The sequence below is a fragment of the Oncorhynchus clarkii genome, chromosome 6, assembly GCF_045791955.1.
Source record: "Oncorhynchus clarkii lewisi isolate Uvic-CL-2024 chromosome 6, UVic_Ocla_1.0, whole genome shotgun sequence".
Taxonomy (NCBI): domain Eukaryota; kingdom Metazoa; phylum Chordata; class Actinopteri; order Salmoniformes; family Salmonidae; genus Oncorhynchus; species Oncorhynchus clarkii.
In genome coordinates, this window is record NC_092152.1 from 21,133,821 (window position 1) to 21,153,498 (window position 19,678).

General features: G+C 41.7%; 1 protein-coding gene across 2 annotated transcripts; it reads right to left on the bottom strand.

The window, feature by feature from the left end:
- Window positions 1-7,908: 7,908 nt before the first annotated feature.
- On the bottom strand, window positions 7,909-17,400 carry LOC139410766 (torsin family 2, member A). 2 transcript variants are annotated; one of them, XM_071156243.1, is made up of 5 exons: window positions 17,227-17,400; window positions 14,768-15,033; window positions 14,322-14,497; window positions 13,688-13,815; window positions 7,909-13,570 (listed from the first exon to the last, which is right to left on the bottom strand). In XM_071156243.1, exons 1-5 carry the CDS (start codon window positions 17,363-17,365, stop codon window positions 13,326-13,328), a joined length of 954 nt encoding a protein of 317 aa, XP_071012344.1. In that variant the 5' UTR covers window positions 17,366-17,400; the 3' UTR covers window positions 7,909-13,325. The 2 variants fall into 2 exon arrangements, with proteins under 2 accessions (XP_071012344.1, XP_071012345.1); XM_071156244.1 differs by lacking the exon at window positions 17,227-17,400 and adding an exon at window positions 16,795-16,917 and having other exon boundaries at window positions 11,177-13,570.
- Between the last annotated feature and the right edge of the window lie 2,278 nt (window positions 17,401-19,678).

Below are 19,678 nucleotides of genomic sequence, written 5' to 3' on the forward strand. Positions count from 1 at the left end.
AAGTGGATTCGCTATTCACCATGATCCCCAATAGACAGTGATGGGGAGTAGTGAACAACATGTAGTTCATCTAGTAATTGAATTTGTTGCAGTAGCTTAGTGGTAGTTTAACTCTAGGTAGTGTTTTCTGTAGTTAATAACTTTTTTTTGCCATGTAGTGGTGTAGCTACAACCACTGGAACTACACACTCATGTTCTTTGAAAAAATAAAATATGGGTGAAGTAGGCAAGAATGTATATTCTTTTTTGGCATGAGACCAGCATAATTGTCACTTAAAACATTGTTTTTGTTTTTAATAGACTAAATTATACATTCTGTTAAAGCTGAAATCCTTAGTTGTTAGATCCATTTTTGGACTTGTAAATTACAAGTTATTATGTATAAATGCCTCATGAGCTTAGTTCAACTGTCAGAACCCCAAATATAAGCTTGTTTTACACCAATGTTTGTAAACAATGGAAATATAAACAAACACTGTACAGCCTCAAAACATGGTTAAAACTATAACTTTGATATCATGGAAGGTCAGTCCTTGCATTCATAGCTCTGTTTATGAATTTGGGAGTCATTACATTTCTCCAGGCCTATCCCTCAGCTTTTGACCATAACAAAGGCGTGGTCAACAGTTTTCTAGCTTCAACGCGAAAGTGATCTGTTCCTGCAATTTGTAGTCTATGACATTTCATATTTACATATGATAGTTCTTCACAAAGTATTTTTTCTTAAGGGTAGCTTTAGTGTAGCTTAACTTCTTCCAGTGTGAAGTAATTGGTAGCTTGGCAAACTATATTTTCAGAGTAGCTTCCCAACACTGACCTGGGAACAATAAGAACTCAATTTGGACATGATCAGTACAGGAATCTGGATTAAAGTGACTGCTTGTAAAAGTAAAGATGAACTTTCTCAACAATGTCCTTTGTAATTATCAAGAAGGATAATGTCTGTCTTCCCACTCCTTGGGATAGGACTGTGAAGCTAAGCCTAATGGTTTAGTGCAGGGCCTTATATTGAGGATCCTGTTTTGGGATGCCAAATGTCACAGCCAGCCAACCTCACCTAGCTTATTGTGGCCCCTATACCCTCGTCACCTAGCAACTGTGCAGCATTGGCATGCTGTTTTAAGTCCAGAGAGAGGCGAATATGACAAGAGAAGTGAAAACAAGACGATTCCCTAGTTTTACTGACTCACAGAGACGCTTGGAGACTAAATGTGTTAACACATTCAACTAATGTCTGAAGGTTTCTCCCTATATCAACAAATTAACTTGATGAGTTAGGCTACACTGAGATGAACAGATCATGGGCCAGGTTTGTACATTATTACTGCATCTGTTGTAGGCCTACAAAACAGGATGAACTTTAGTGAAAGTAAGGGAGCGTAAAGAGCGTAAAGAGAATATATTTCCAATAAAAGGGCCGAACGTTTGGGCCTATCCTAAACTTTGAAGGTTTACGAAAACGCTTCCTACAGCCTAAATATTACATTCAGACCTTGAAAAATGGGCTAGGCCTATTCAAATCTGCACTGCACTGGGGAAAGAGTGCCCTTATGTGTTTTCCATGTAGTGGGGACTGGTGGTGACAAACTTGGAAGCATCAGCTATCATTGGAACTTTTGAAATGCCAATGTTGACTACAGGACATTAACAAAAAAAGTGTGAAAGGAGAGTCAATCTCTTAAACTGGAAATTAATTAAATGAATTTTACCTGCATATTACCATAGGATTCTGTTAATACAGGATAGTTTTTTTGCTGTCACAAAACCCAAGGAGACCAATTGATCAGCTCACAGAAACGTAGATTTCCATGATGTGCTAAACTACAGCAGAAAACTTGCATGCTTATCTGAGAAATATAATTATATTTCTTCCCAATGCAGATATTTTTAGTCTGACTTCCATAAGTGGGTTCATAATGTATTTTCTTTCTCTCCAATGAACTGAATGGGTTGAGTGAATCACAGTGAAGTCCTCACTCGCTTTAACGCGTCCTTTCCCTCTCTTTAGCCATAATCTCCAGTGATCTGCGGCCTCCTGCACTAAATTATTCTGACATGGCGGTGAAAAGGAAGCAGCGGGCAGGCCTTTTAAGAAGCAAATGAGCTTCGAAAGTGAGAAGATGTTCCCAGCAAAGGAAATGTTAACTGATTAAACCAACTGAGGTGCCTTTAAAGGGGAAAGGAGAGCCCAACCCCGAAGGCGGTCACTGTTTAATAATTTATCAGAGAGGGGTAGCCTATAAACCCAAACTATAGGCCTAAAGCATCAGAGTGTGAAGCGCAAGTAGCATGCCTTTTTGACTTGGTTTACCTACCTCGACAGCATGCGATGGATATTCGACGGGAAGTGATAAAGAAATCGAACGTGTCAAATCATTCTACCCATTCGATCGAATTGCCAGTTGAAAAATATGTTTTATTCGGGAAACTAGAAGAATAGTAGCAGTGAGAATATTTGCAGATCTTCTGAGCGCCTGGACAGTTACTGGTAAATTTGTATCATCAGAATGAGGTCACAATTTTAGAACCATAAGCATCTCATCACCCTTGCGATTTGTGGTCTACCTGTCAATCACCTTTGCCATGGAGAAAATTGTAGTCTATGTCTTGAACTTGAACTACTTGAGAAATTAGGCATAGGCCTAAACTACACAAGCTTTTATTCCCCCGTAGCCTAATTATAGTATTTCTCGTATGGTCTGATAAAGGCTCTACTAATTATTATGTAATTATTATTAACAACCAAAACAATTGCCAAAATGCCATTCATTAATAATTTTAAATAAACTAATGAACAAACAAGTTGACGTGTTAGTACCTGGTCAGGCCTCCTATGCTAAATTGTATGAATACCTCTGGTTAGTTTTTCTGAAACAAGTGAGGGAGAGGACACGTCATTTCGTCTATTAACAATATACGTTTTGCAAGGATAACAGTGTTTTGATTGTAATTGCCCTGGATAGGCAAAATAGGACTGTTGTATCTTTAAAAGGTTGCTGGTCCTTCATTCGCAGCTGCTGGCTTGTGTGTGCTAGGAGAATCATTACTTATTCAGCACAATGGACATTAATCAACCCGTGGTGTTATTCAAATTCAGTACCAAGCGAAGACCATCCCCACTCCCTCCGCCGTCCATCTCCGTAACACCGTTATTGTTAGTGGAGCTCAAGAAAAGCTTTTGGATAACAGAATAGGGAGCGCGCAGTGCCATTCCCATGCAGTCGTCCTATCAAGTAATGGCCAGTTGAAGGAGCGCCACGAGTTGACTCATATAACCTTTTTTTTCGCGTCCTATGATTTTTCCAGAAGCTGGAGTATACAAGAAATTATGATTGGGACCGCAGAGGAGCAGGTGCACTCGGGTTTTAACAATTTTCCTTTGGACTTTCTCGCATCAGTAATGTTCTGCGTTGTCACCTTATAACGTTTGCAAAATAATAATATAACCACCATATTTGTATGATTGGAAGAATTTGAATTCTAGTTCAATTGCCTGTGTTCTGCTCTATAATGACATGGAAACTATATGTGTAAGAAGATGCGTCTTACAGGTACAGATATGGCGAAACGCAGGCGGAATGGAGTTTAAAGAACGCCTCGTTCCAAAGTGTGCGTTTCTTCTGATGCTGATGCTTAGAACAAACACCAAATAATCAACCATCTTTTCATGTAGGCTTATTATGACACTGAATTAAGAAAAGTTATTTCAGTGTTGTGGATGCTTTTGAATGGGAAATTTAATCATCTTTTGAGGGCCTTCGTCGAATTAACATCTTCGGGTAATTGGTAGCCGGCCATTGGTAGCTATCAAATATCAGAGTATAGAAAATAACATATATTTTTTATATGAAATGTGCATGTTACTAGACCTGCTGGGTTATAATAACATGTTTTAAGTAGAATAACAAAAGTTTTGCTACATAAGTAAACAGGCCTACTAATTGTTCAACTTTATTAGTTTAATTTACAAATATCGAGATTAACTTAATTAATGAGGTTCCTGTAGCCTGCAACTGATTATATTTTACCCCCCCCAAAAGATGATCCTTGGTGAGTCAGGTGCATGATTGGAATGACAGTCAATGATAGTGTCTCCATGTTTTCTATAGGCATATATGTTTTACAGATTCAAAGACAATTTATATAATCAATGCAAATGGTAGAATTAAGAACTGTTTTGAACAATGAGAGCTATGAGTTTGGAGAGACATACTTTGAGCCCTTGCGGTTGATTGTCCAAACGCAATTCTTGTGAAATTTTAAACTACCCGAGAATTGTATCTGGACATCTGTTGCTGGAGGTTCCTGTCACATCAGTGTCGTAAATAAAAGTTCTTAGTCTTGTCACAATAGTCATATTTCTTATTGGGAAATCTGCATTAAAGTATTGATTATTAGATTTATACATTATCCCACCAATTAGGCTATCCAAAACGACTAACGATTATGTTAAACTAAACGTAATTTTATAGGCTGCAGTAGCCTACAAATGTGTAGCCTACATGAATTAACATTGAATCAATAATGCTTTAATTAGCCCTAAGCCTACATAACCTTTGGAGGAGCAAGCTGTTTGCCATATAGTAGCCTAAAAACGTTCAGAATTTGTTTCAGAAGAATTTGTTCAAATGACACAACTAGGCCTACAGTTTATTTTGAGTAGGCCTAGGGCCCAATCCCACGAAGAGAAGATTTCAACGTTTTCTATGTTTTTTTTCTTCCTGCTTTCGATTGCCCTTAAGCAACGATTGGTTTATTGTCGCTCCACTGGTGTGCTTTTTTTTGCGGCTCTTAGTGCTGCTTTATGATACATTCCTTAAGAATTATGCAAATTGTATAATTTACATTTAGTTTAACAACGAACCGTGGCCTTTTAAACATTATGCTTTGAAAACACCTTTACACGCCAATAAAGAGGGAATTTGTTTGTCATTTTTATTTCAAGGTATATAGGTTTAGATAATTAATAATACAATTACTATCAGGTTTATAATATTTTGTTTGTGTTTTTGTTAATCTTTTTGGAAATATAATTGTTTATTTTTATTTTTTTTATACTGCATGTATCTGCTTGAGTTGCACATTTGTGATATTGAAATATGATTTTTAAAGAACAAATAAATTAATGACAAATTCAACCAACAAAATTAGCTATGTATTTTTTCCCATTTATGTTTATGTATGATCAAAATTGTTAGTGGTATTACAAGGCTTTATTTTTATGTTCAGATATTTTATTTCAAGGCTCTATTGAATCTGTATCGCTGAAGCGTACAATATACATTTAAAGGTAATTTCTGATTGAGCCGACATATGCAGCGTTTACGCAGTCTCTGCTAACGCGGGAACATTGCCTTTAAATTTCAATCACGCGGTAATGCTGAACCTCTGCAAACTGATTGAATAGAGCCCTAAATTGCAATTTTATATTTGCTTAGACCAGTCGTTGGTTTTGACCTTTTGAAATGTTTTTGTCACAGGAGCCCTTCAAATAACTTCTGATCGAAATTATTCCAATATGTCTTTATGAATAGAATAGGCCTATTTAAACTCCTTTGTTTTAGTCATTTCAACTCATCAACTCATATTCAAGTTTCTAAAGGTGTAGATTGGTCAGGGGCAGAGTGGTCAGTGCTTTGTAGAACATTATTTACATTTTTTTTTCCATTCTTCTTTGGACATTCCATCTCAACCATTCAGCTTTATAACATCTTCAAACGTTCAAGATAAGACCTAGGAAGTTACTGCATAACTGCATTATTAGTATGAACAGAAATATAATGCTTCAAACTAAAACCAAGAAAGCATTTATATAGTTGCTCTAATCAGAGATGTCAGTATGGAATTGCTTCCAAGTGTCCAGTGTGGGTTAACCAACCAAGGTTTTTACTCCCTAGCAGTAGCTTGGGGATCTATTCTCGTTCTTTTTACATCACATTATCATCTCAGTTCTGATAGGTACTGCTCTCAGTAATTCCTTCACCAGACTCTTCTCTAATTCCTCTTGTTAGCATGGAGAGCAAATGTGAGGATATATTTATTAATCTGTGTCTCTGGTAAATGGGTGTGATCCAGCAAATATATTTCTTTATTCAATTTACACATGACATAATAGAAAAGTAAAGACCAACTTGTGGTCCTCTCACTCCCACCGAACAAGCAGCTCTAAAAACCTCCCACCAACAGCCTCAAGTCTGAATCTTTCAGATTTAAATCTTTCACAGTAGAGAGGATAAAATAAACATAAAAGTGCATATTTTGACACATTTAATTCCATTGCACAAGCATTCTTAGTGATCAGTGTGTATTGATAAGAAATTGGGTAAAAATGATATATTGAAGAGGCCATCTAATGACTGGGATTATGATCTGATATCCATCCATTACTGTATGTTGCCTCCTGTCTATTGATGTAATTTCTTTGATCTACAGATCAACAGCAGTGTGTTTGTGAGGTCTGAAACCAGCCTTGTAACTCCTCTGTTAAAAATAGCCGCAAACTGCTTTGGTTAAACTAGGTATTTATCAATATCCAACTAGGTAGGGGTTACTACTGTATGGCGGAGAGAAGCAGTGATTTGACTTTGTATTCCATATAAGCTGGTAGTATGTTTATAGGATGATGTATGGACAGGGAGTGCATGATTGACTGATTGTGGAGGGAAATAAGATAATAAAAGATGAGTTAGATGTATTGTTTATCTAATCACTGTTCTCCTGCTTTAAACAGTGACCTCCATTGCTGGATCATCAGGTTCCATATACATTCAATACACACAGCTGATACTATAGCAGCCTTCGTTCTGATCCGGGTCAGTCATTTCCTTCCTTATGTCCCCTTTGACAGCCCAGTCACGTGACCAGACTTCTGTAACATTGCTATGGGTGACAACACCACTGTGTAAGAGCAGGGTATGGCGGAGAGGCGTGAGAGCATCACAGGGCTGCTGAGCTTTACATTACATTATCCACTGTCTGGTCACATGGACTCTGCTGGGCATGGTACACCACAAACAACCTGAAACCCCAAGGCTTTTCTTAGATCCTCACTTATACAACAAATAGATTGTGACACAATAACGTATCTTGAGAGAGAACGAGTGAGCGAGGGAGAGAGATCACCAGGTAATAACACTGTGTGTGTACAAGACTGTTGTCTTCATATTACCCCTTGCGTTCTTACGTAGTCTTGAGATGCATACCACCACAGCAGCATAGTGATGACAGAGCTGAAGGAGGCAGGGACTGCAGATATCCATATGATGATATACCCCGCCTCTGCCACCACCCGGAAATGTCATCACTATCTGATATGCTGGATCGAACCAGTTTGCTCTGTGGTGGTACGCTCTGACGAGATGGACAAACACAAAAAAATAAGAGAACAGCCTTTAGTAAGCTTGTCCTGTATGAGGTGTGTAATATGCAGCTATTCTATACGTGTGTCTGTGTCCATCCGCATACATGTCATAGCAGCACGGCTGCACCGCACAATCAGGCTAGCACCACTAGCCCTCTCCTAGTTCTGTCAGTGGCAGCGGGCAGGCGTGTGACCGGTGACTGAGTGAGAGATGTCTGAGATGTCCGGAGCAATCGCTGAAGCACGCTGACCACTCAGAGCCGGAGCATCCACAGTGCCCCCTCCATCCCCACCACCATCACAACCTTCTGGTACCAGAGGAACCCTGCTCTGTTGTCTCTGAGAACAGTGACTATCTACTATTCCTCTCCACACTGCATCATTGTTCCACCTCTCCATGGAGTCACAGTTACAGACATACACTGTTTATAGTCCAGCTCTGACTGAGAGGGATGACATAGTTGATTGGCTCTAATGACAGCCATTATGCTCTTTGTTTTTTTGAGCGACACCAATTCAGGGAGAGATTTTATATTGAGGGATAGAAAGAGAAGCAATCTATTTTTATTACCTGTGTCATCAACATCCAATGTTCAGAATTGTTAATAATACCCAATTAATACACCGTAATGTATCACAGGAGGTTGGTGGCACCTTAATTGGGGAGAACGGGCCCGTGGTAATGACGAACAGAATAAATAGAATAGTATCAAATACATCAAACATGGTTTCCAGGTGTTTGATGCCATTCCATTTGCGCCGTTCTGGTCATTATTATGAGCCGTCCTCCCCTCAGCGGCCTCCTGTGATGTTGATTAAAGGACATCTACATGTCTAGAAACTAACACAAGCAGAAACAGAAATGATTTAAAACCTAAAGTGGGATGCAGCTGTTTCTACTGTGAGCAGCATTAGTCCACAAACATGGCAGTTCAAAAGTTTCACGTCCCTTTGCATAATCATCAGCATTACCATAACGCGTAGGTGGGAATAGTCATTCATCAATCAACATTGTTGGGAAAGTGACCATGTCAAAGTGTTTGAGCAGCAGTAGGCCTATAGAGGTCAGATGGAGTGGTGTGTGTGCACACAGTGGGGGTGTGTGGAGAGAGAGAGAGAGGGGTTAGTGTTGTCATTAATCATTCTATTTGGAAGAGAATGAGAGGTGTCCTGATATTATTCCTCCTTTTCCCGAAACCCACCAGGCCAGTGGCTCTCGCACTCCATCTGACCACATAAAGGCCAAGGTCACCTCACCCCCCTTCCTACCTCTAACCGTCACCCCACCACTCCCCCCTTTGTCCACCTGTTGTCGTGGAGACTAATGCCACAGAGACCACCTTTTTGTTGTGTGCAAGGGTTTTTGTTGAGGTCAGAATGGAAGCTAAAATAACAGAATCCCACACTACACCGACGAAGCCATGACACCATGGTGGCTGTTCCACCTCCCTCCTTACCTGCACTCACCTGCAACATACACCCACACAGGGAGAATCTGCCAGACACGTTCTATCCCTCACCCTCTAACAATTTGAGCAGGTTATTTCAACATTAAGTATCACACTCAAATTATAATGTATAAATAGAAAAAGAACTGTAGCCATATCATGATTGAATAGCAAATTTAGTAATTGATAGGAAACGACAATAGTAGATTCACAATGATTTCAAATAAGACCAATGAGATCACGCTACACTCATACTCCATCGGTCGTAATGCTAGTGACATAGCAAGTGTCCATGACAACCAAAGTCTTGTCCTGTGGCTTCTCTCTGCTGCCTCTGCAATGTCTTGCAGCAAGAGTTTGGTTAGCCAACAGTCCCAAATGATTGCACACAAAAAAAGGATTTAACTCTTTGTTGCAATTGTCCCTCCACTCTGGCCCACCCTACTCCCCCCCATCCTCTCCAACCCCTACCTCTCCTCTGACCCCAGCCATGTGGATAAAAGACCCATCAGCAGTATCGCTGGCCACATTTACAAGTGAAAGAAAGCCAATAATGGAGCGGTTAGAGAAAGAATAAGGAAACAGAGGGGCACTCACAGATGTGGAGGGGGGAGGAGAGGGGTTGGGGTGGCCCATTGTTTCCCAAGGAATGGGGGAGTGAGGGAGGTGGTGCAGTGCCTTTTTAAACCCGATTTGTGACGGAGGAGCGGAGGGGAGAGATGGCCATACAGAGGGTCTGGCTGGAGGCCGGGGCCCAGGCTGGTCCAGCTGTCCTAGGGGAGCGTGTGAAAGCAGGCCCCAACAGGCCCAGAGGTCAGGCCAGGAGTGTTGGAGGGGGACGGGACGGTCAGGAATGGCGATACAGAAAACCCAGTCCTTTACTTCAGCTTGGGTGAAGAGGCCACTCAGAACAGTGACCCTTTAGGCCCCTAATCTTCCTCACTGACAAGACAGGAGGAGGGGGGGGGTAATGAAGTCATCACAGTAGGGCTGGATGGAGAGAAGTGGCATATATGTGAGGAAGTCTGAAAGACAAGGGTCTCGAAATGTTGCGAGTACACAAGTTGTTGGTCTTAGTGGAGAAGAGTTGTGCTCGACAAGACAAACTATAGGTAAGTCTAGTGGCAGTGCTTATATCTCTTCAATGGCATCTGTCATTCACAGCCATGAACGCACACACAACGCAAACACCAACAGAACCTCTGACACCTGTTCATCTCCTGTGGAGAAACTATTAAGAAACAGATGCCTCAAGTCCTCAACTGGCAGCTTCATTAAATAGTACCCACAAAACACCAGTCTCAACATCAACAGTGAAGAGGCGACTCCAAGACGCTGGCCTTCTAGGCAGAGGTGCAAAGAAAAAGCCTGGTAAAAGAATACAGAGACTGGATGGACAAAAGAACACAGACACTGGACAGAGGAACTCTGCCTATAAAACCAGCATCCCAGAGTCACCTCTTCACTGTTGATTTTGAGGCTGGTGTTTTGTGGGTACTATTTAATGAAGCTGCCAGTTGAGGACTTGTAAGGTGTCTGTTTCTCAAACGAGACGCTAATGTACTTGTCCTCTTGCTCAGTTGTGCACAGGGGCATCCCACTCTTTCTATTGTGGTTAGAGACAGTTTGCGCTGTTCTGTGAAGGGAGTAGTAAAACATTGAAGTTACTCCACAATACTAACCCAATTGACAGTGTGAAAAAGGAAGACTAAAGAATAAAAAATGTTTCCAAAACATGCATCCTGTTTGCAGTAAATTAATGCAAAGCGTTGCAAATTCAACACATCACTGATTACCACTTCACATTTTCAAGCATGGTGGTCGCTGCATCATGTTATGGGTATGCTTGTCATCGGCAAGGACTAGTGAGTTGTTTTATGATACAAATAAATGGAATAGAGCTAAGCACACAAAAAACCTGGTTCAGTCTGCTTTCGAACAGACACTGAGACAAATTCACCTTTGAGCAAGTCAATAACCTAAAACACGAGGCCAAATATACACTGGAGTTGCTTACCAAGACGACATTGAATGTTCCTGAGTGGCCTAGTTACAGACTTAAATTGGCTTCAAAATCTATGGCAAGACTTGAAAATGGCTGTCTAGCAATCAACAACCAACTTGACAGCGCTTGAAGAATATTGTACAATCCAGGTGTGCAAAGCTAATAGAGACGAAACCATAAAGACTAACAGCTGTAAATTGCTGACAAAGGAGATTCTAATATGTATTGATTCAGGGGGTTGAATACTTATATAATCAAGATATATTAGGGTTTCATTTTTCATTATTTTTGTTCTACAAAATGTTAGATTTTCTCCTCCACTTTGATATTACAGATTATTTTGTGTAAAACTGACAAAAAAAAAACAATTAAATACATTTTAATCCCACGTTGTAACAACAAAATGTGTAAAAAGTCAAGGGGTGTGAATACTTTGAGAAAGCACTAATCTTTCAGCTAAAAGTTGGTAGAGTCAGGGTTACTGGAATTAAAATTGAGGGGTAACAACTTATAAATACATATGAAACAAGGGTTGAGACCGACAAGACAATGGACAATTTTGTTCAAATGCAGTTCTGGATATTCCCAAAAAGAAAAGGTGAGGGCATCTCCCAAAAAGGCCGAAACAAAAGTTCTCTAATGCATAGGTGCTCTTTTATTTATGAAAAAGCCGACACTTTGACCACAAATCGGTCTTTGTCAACGCTTGCTTTCTGGTCTGCCTTTTCACACTTCTGGACGTGTTTAGTTTCAGTCAGGAGCACATTGTCCACTGTAGGATTAGACAAACAGCATCTTCATCAAAAACATGTTTGACACAAATATCCAGATACGGACAAACGTGGGTTACAGTCACCACCTAACTACTTCAATCTGTTGTTGGTGTAAAGCTTTCTCTGGAGGCATTAAGACGGGACAACACTATATAGATTTCTATAAAACTTGAAAGTTTCAATTGCCTTAAAGCAAAATTGTAAAATAACTGAAAGAAACCAAGCCTATTAACTTTGATAACTGATTTTGGTGGAAACTTAAAACAAACTAAAACATTTTTAAACAATTACATTTCCTAATAAATATACAGACAAGCGAAGGTAATAAGATATTCTATTCTGTTCTTAATAGTGCAAATTATATAAACATTAGTTCAAGTATAAAGAAGGCAACCCTTTGATTATCCCACTTCCACCAGCAAACAATTATTGACAACCTACACAGCCTGCTGTTCAGAGATTACTATGAAAGAACAGACTCCCTCTGTCCAAAACTAGTCTGTAAAGTAACACATATTTAGATTTACAGTTTGTCATCATGTATCAGTAAAATTAAAGGCATATGCATTTTTCAACAGCATATGAAGCATATCAAAATGCATCAAACAAAAATGTAAAAAGTAAACACATTGTTTTTCTGTACGTCCTTATTCAAAGAATGCCTAAGTATTCTAAATATTATTTAGGCTATTTCATCGTAAATTGAACTTCGAGGGCATCATCCATACAATATATACATTATAATTTCAAACCAACATTTCTCAGTTATTCTTTGTTTCTCTTTTCATCAACAAATAATTTGTCAAAGATTCTTAAAAACAGTGATTAAAAGAATAATCTTCAATGAAAAACTCTTGAGATGTTCAATTCGATCTCCTTGGCTATCAAAAGAGCCTTTACTGCCACTTAGTGGCAAGAGGAGCACACTTGCTCTGCTCCTAGTTGCCTGGTCATCCCACCATGATAACGCTTGATCATTCAACTTTCAAGTAATGACAGATTGTTTCAATTTAACAAAACCAGGTAGACAAGGATATATGACACAATGCAATGCTAACATATCCACAAATCCATCTGACTGTAGATAATGGGCCTGATTACCAAAATCCCAAAATACCCCTTAACATTACCTGTTACTTTCCCCTTAGAATATGGCCTGCCTTTTGGTCAGCGTTATACTTCCCTGGAAGAGTCTATTCCTATTGGAGGAAGAACACATCCCTGAATGAAGTCACAGATCACTGGTTCATTTTGACAACATTTAGTGACCCGTCTCCTTTCAACCAGGGTTAGCTAGTAGCAATAATGAACATTGTGAAACCATGATGCATTCCCCTACGGCCACACTACACTCAGAACTTCAATGATGCACATTTCTGTTTAAAGGAAAGGTTGTTGGATTGGAGGTAGAGGCTGGCTCTGGGTTCCAGACACTGCAGAATATCTCTCCTACGGTTTCTGAACTGAATCCGGGCCGGGGATACATCACTAGAGATTCACAGTAAAAATGTGATCAATGTTACTGTTTCTGCCTTTGCAGCTCTGACCTTGTGTGTGCAGACCACCTCAAACGTCTACATGCCTCTTTGAATACAATCAATCTTCTCCTGTTTGTAGTGTGGATATATAGATGATCTTCATTGAGAAACAGTTCAGTTCACCGTCTGATAAAATCCACCCTAATCAGATTGAGGCTCTGGGAACAATTCTAACAATTAAAAAATGGCTTTCACCTTAACTCATAGGAAGAGGTTGACTTTGGCCGGCACAGATTTACAGCCCTTGCTGGAGAAGTGTTGTCCCTGCTCGGGCATGTAGACAACGGCTCCCCCTACTGCCTCCACCACATCGGTGCGCTGGCACTCACCCCGTTGGCAGAGCTCTCTGCGGGCACAGCGCTCCACATGGCGTCTGCCCAGGGGCAGGAAGGGCACAAAGCTGGTCAACAGCTTCTCCTGGATGATGCTGGAATGGAAGAATCCACCTGGGGGGAGAAAGACAGGGCTGTTCAGAACTGTTAGAACATAATAACATACAACTTTAGGACAGTTGTATTCTAAATGGATGGGGCTGTTGATTGATAAGTCAATTAGGCTCTTACTTCTGCTGTTATTGAACACTGCCTGTGAGATTGCGTCCTCCAGATCCACCAGCCTGATCTCCTCTCTCTCCTTGCCAGCCTGCCGGGTCTCCAGGGCCATTCGGTGAATCACCTCCTCCCCAATGGTGCTGCAGCCACAAAATACAGCCAGTCAGTCAAACTTTCATCACAATACAAACAGACAAATTGCTTAGCGGTATCCACCGGCAAATAGCAGGCAAGTCCTGATGGATGGGGCAAGTGATCCTGATGAGGTGAGACACACACACATTGAAGTCCAGCTTATAAGCACTTCCATTTCAGAACCACATGACAGTGAACACTAACTCATAACAGGGGCTTTGTGATACAAATTATTTCTAAAACCTACATGATATGCTCCTGTTGTTAGAGCAATAACCAGACCTCTCACAGAATCAGGGCACTAAAAGAACACTTCTCGACTGAACTGCAGTAGTATTGTCAAATTCCCTGGACAATGGCTAGGAATACAGGAACTCTACAGGGGATCGATTTACTAAAAAGCACAATGATAGTTCAACATCCAAACCTTCAAACGCAGGATATTTACAGTAACCGTGAGATAGACATTCAGTCAACTACCACAAGGCCATCTACATCAGCCTACTGCTACCTGATGAAGATGTAGATGGCCTTGCGGTAGTTGGTGCCGAACACGGTGTGTGAGGGCCCGAGGAAGGGCTTCAGGATGTCGATGACCCCCGGGGGCATGTTCTCCATCTCATCAAAGATGAATATAGAGCGGGCACAGGCCGTCAAATTCCCCTGCACCCAGTCCTTCAGCTCCAGCTAAGGGACAATAGGGAGGAAAGAGTGGGGGTCAGAACCACTTAGCAATGCATGAAAATAACGTTGTTTCACAAGGTAATGAATGGCTCAGACATACAAAATGCAGGAAAGGTTGTGGTTACAACATAAAGCTGTGACTTGACAAGTGCACATCAAGCTGATTGTAGGGGAATAGTACTGTCTCAAACAGTGGGCATTGCAAAGGTGTGTATGTGTGAGCACTAAGCAGTACATGATACTCTGTGGTCCAAGTTGGGAGAGATGCGCTACCCTGTACTGTTGGACGCGGTCAGGCGAGGGGAAGTGTAGTGTTGGCACAAACTGATGGATGTAGGGGCTGCCCATAGCCGTGCCATACAGGTGTCTCCCCAACATGGAGCTGACCAGAGTCTTGCCCGTCCCTGACCCCCCATGGAAGGACAGGACGAGGGGCCGGTCTGGACTCTCCTTCTGAAGGAAGTTTGCCACCTCCTCTGACACCGTGTCCTGGGCCAGATGCTGTCCGTAGAGATTCTTATACAGATCCCATTCCAAACCTGGGAAGATAGATTTGCAGAGATCATGGTGTTGGACTAACAAAATGTAGTTAGATCAAGACCATCAAACTTGCCATGATTTCAGTATGAGAGCAGGGCTACAAAACAAAACACTTGGCATGCAAAGATATGTGAGGGAACAGTCAAGCGAAGATAATAACCCCTTTGAAAGGTTTCCTTCCCCTTTCATCTGTGAGTGTAGTCTGTTTGCAAGCTAGCTAGCTAACAAGAAACATCTAAGACAGCTGGCAAGCTAGCTTGCTCTGATCCATCGCACGACAATAACGGGTTGCCTCTGCGCTCTCACTTGCCAAGTAATCTTTCATAGCTAGAGGATTTGTTTCCCCAATTTTGTTTAGTGGCTGGCATCAATATAGTTTCGGAACTTACCAAATATGTTTTATTTTACCTTTATTTAACTAGGCAAGTCAGTTAAGAACAAATTCTTCTTTTCAATGACGGCCTAGGAACAGTGGGTTAACTGCCTGTCCAGAGGCAGAACTACAGATTTGTACCTTGTCAGCTCGGGGATTCGAACATGCAACCTTTCGGTTACTAGTCCAACGCTCTACCCTGCCGCCCCAAAAACTATACACTTAGAGTGACACAGCGCAGAAGAAACTCGTTGTTGTCACGCGATGAACCAACGCTAACTAGCCTATGCTGATCAGACCAGACACGTCACGTGCTTTGCAAAATACATTTAGAAATCCATGTTATTCAACTATTGCGCCAACAAGTGTCTGCGTTGCCAAGGGCTAAAATAGAAGTCCTTTCTATTTCTGGCGCAGATTGCACTGCAAGTCCTGCCTCTCCCATCTCCTCATTGGTTTATAGAAGCAGATACCCACGTGCCATCTCCTCATTGGTTATACCCAACGTGGGTGATTGAAAGACAAACTGTTTTGCCGGGTCGTCGTGGTAATACTATGAAAGTTTAGATGCCAATCACCATATAAGTTCAAAGATGAAAAAGCCTGGAAGGAGGAGAGATGACTAGAAATGATTTGGTTGACCGTTTTCTGTGTGGATTATTTGTCGGAGTAGAGGACCTTGTGCATTTCAGGTAAAATAACAACTCAATGTTTATATCCCAGGACAAATTAGATAGCAACAGCAAGCTAGTTAAATCGGACAAATTAGCTAGCATGTGCAAGCTAGCTAGCTAAATTGCCATACATGTTTAATGCTTTTCGACCTGTCCCCAAATTAATGTAATTGGTTCAGAGTTTGATTTGATATTTTAACCTGCGTGTCGTGATTGTGTTAGATGTGGGGGGACAAAATACATTTCTGCACGATGGCGCACTCGCGCAGCCGGTTTGGGTTCCCTGTAACAGTCTAATATAATTAGCTTGTTAGCTAATGTTATTATAAAGATTCAAAACTTGTTAACTATACTGAACAAAAATATAAATGCAACATGTAAAGTGTTGGTCCCATTTTTCATGAGCTGAAATTAAATATCCCAGTAATTGTCCATATGCACAAAAAGCTCATGTGGCCGAGCGTTTTTTTCTGATGTCAACGCTGTGAACAGAGTGCCCCACGGTGGTGGTGGGGTTATGGTATGGGCAGGCATAAACTGCAGACAACGAACATAATTGCATTATGAGATACCGTGACGAGATCCTGAGGCCAATTGTCGTGCCATTCATCCGCCACCATCATCTCATAATGTACAGCTCATGTCACAAGGATCTGTACACAATTCATGGAAGCTTGAAAATGTCCCAGTTCTTCCATGGTCTGCATACTCACCAGACATGTTATCCATTGATCATGTTTGGGATGCGCTGGATTGTCATGTTCCAGTTCCAGCAAATATCCAGCAACTTTGCACAGCCATTGAAAAGGAGTGGGACAACATTCCACAGGCCACAATCAACGCAAATATGTATTACGCTGCATAAGGCAAAATGCATATCTGTATTCCAAGTCATGTGAAATCCATAGATCAGGGCCTAAATAAAATACTGATTTCCTTATATGAACGTTAACTCTGTAAAATCATTGAAATTGTTGCATGTTGGGTTTACAATTTTGCTCAGTGTAGCTAATCATTTGCAGAACCATTTAATATCACTACGTTTGTTCGCTAGTTAACTCTAGCCATGGGGTCTTCTTACAAACAATAAACTGGAGCAGCTCACCAGCTGGTTAGCTATCTAGTCATAGCTTCCGTTTTCTTACCTCGTATATTTGGTTTAAAATCACAATTGCAGTCAGAAGATATGGTACAGCTGATGCGTTCAAAAAAACATTGGACACCGGGGGAAAAATAAAGTAAAACCATCAGAACCAGCTGTATAGCGGCCCTTCTGACAGCCATCTTGCTGGTTATGTGTCTGACCGCCGAGAATCTGTTGCCACGCAATCAAAATGTTCAAGTGTCACCGCTAGGGGTCGTCGTTTGTAGTTTTATTTTCTTCTAAATTAGTTTAAACAAACCACCGCTATGCTTAACATGAACAGCAACTCCCACAATACATCTGAATAAACGAAGTCCGGAGCAGTGAGTTCTGTCAAGGCGAGGGATTTCCGACTGTTTTGAAAGCGATCATTCGTTGATAAAATATCAAACTTTACTTGGTATTGCGGCGGTTCGGCACGTCTGTGCTGTGATTGGGTTAGAGATGGTAGGAGACAGTGATAGAGAAGAAAGTGGGGCAGGTATGGAGCATAGTGGTACAAATAAAGGAGGAAGTAAGAAAGAGAGAAAGGGAGTATGGTTAGAAAGGAAGCAAGAGGCAGAGGGGAGCCAGAAAAATAAGTTTGAAGAGAGCAACATAGTTTCCAACGCTAGCGGCATTTCGGAGGTAGAAAGTGCGGAGGAAGGGCAAGAAAGACGCTAGGGAGGCATGTGGTTGAGGAGGAGCATAAAGTGATTCTGAAGTTTAGGGAGGAAGGGGACGATGAGTCCGATAAGGTTGACGGCTGTGATAAAAGAGTTAAGAGATGGGAACTTGTTGGTGTTCTGTACGGACATGGCGCAGAGAGCTCTCAGAGGGAAGCTAATAGGGAAGTGTAAGGTGGTGTTGAGCAGCTGGAATGATAAAGGGGCGATAACAGGAGTGCCTGTGAGTGTTAGCACTAAAGATGCAAGGGACAATTTGAATTTGAGAGGAGGCGTTCTAGTGGATGTTCAAAGATTGCAAGCAACAAGGGGTGGGGGTTAGGTTAGATAGCCCATCTTCTGTTACACTTCAAGGACCAGGTACTGTCAAATAAAGTAACCATAGGATATGAGTTATTATGTGAGGGCTTATGTACCAAAGCCTTTAAGATGTTATAACTGCGGTTTGGGCGTGTGGCAACAGCCTGTAAAGAGAGAAATTGGTGTGCCAGGTGTGGAGGGGAGTATGGGAAGTGTGGGGATGGTGTACAATCGAAGTGCTGCACCTGTGGGGGTGCTCATAGTGTGGCATATAGTGGGTGTGAGGCTAGGAAGCAGGCAGTGGAGGTGCAACAAGTGAAAGAGGAGTGTCATATGCTGAGGTAGTGAGGGTGGTCCAGGGAGATACAGGTTCAAGGGAGAGATGTGTAGGAGCATCTAGACCAGGGATTACGGGGCAGGTGGGAGGCGATATGGTATACATAAAAAAGAGAAAGCTGGTGACGTTCATAGCAGGAGCTATCAATAGCACTGCTGAAGTAGATTCTAAAACAGAGAGGATTCAGCTAATAGTTAAAGCTGCTGGGAGACATCTGAGTATGACAGGGTTGACATGGGAAGAGGTTTGAGACGACCTCAATCAGCCAAGGCTGGAGTCATGTGTTACTGGATCTTAGTTATGGTGGTAGTACTACAATGGAATGCTCGAAGCCTGTTGGCTCATGGGCAGGAGTACAAGCAGTTCATTGTATATATGCCAGCTAAGCCTGATGTGATTTATTTGTGTGCAGGGAACATGGCTCAAACCGAATGTGGAGTTTATCATACAGGGATATGTAGTGGTTTGTAGGGACAGAGATCTAGGGGGAAGGGGATGTGTCACCTTCATAAAGAAAGTACTTTCCAACAGGATGCTAGGCAGAGGTATTGAACAGGAATATGTGGTTGAGAGGAGGGGTGATAGTGGTAGTGAACTACTATAAAGTCAGATATTGGACCTGGAAGTGCTGGAGAGGGTTGAGGGCCAGGATAGAAGTAAGGTTATGTGGTATGGGGATTTTAATGCCCATGACACGCTCTGGGTGGGAAACGGATGGATGGAAATGGCCAAGTGATGAACGATCTGGTGTGCCTGAATGATGGCAGAGGGACCAGGATTTATTTAGCCACAGGGAAGGAGTCTGCCTTGGACCTCACTCTGGTATCTAGTGCGATGGCAGGAATCTGTAAATGGGAGGAGTCAACAGTAGGGAGTGATCATTATCCCATAGCATGCACAGTAGCCCGGAGGGAGGAGATGTCAGTGGATGGAGTAGGCAGGAGGGTGTTTGGAAGGGCAAAGTGGGATCAGTTTCAGGAGCTGAGTGAGCAGGTGATGTCTTAGGTGGATATGAGAGGGGATGTGGATAGTATGAATAACTGGGTGAGAACAGCGTTAGTGGGGGCAGCTACTGAGGCTATACCTAAGAGTTCAGGGAGGAGGAGGAAAGCAGTCTTATGGTGGACGGAGAAGTGACGGGCAATGTTTAG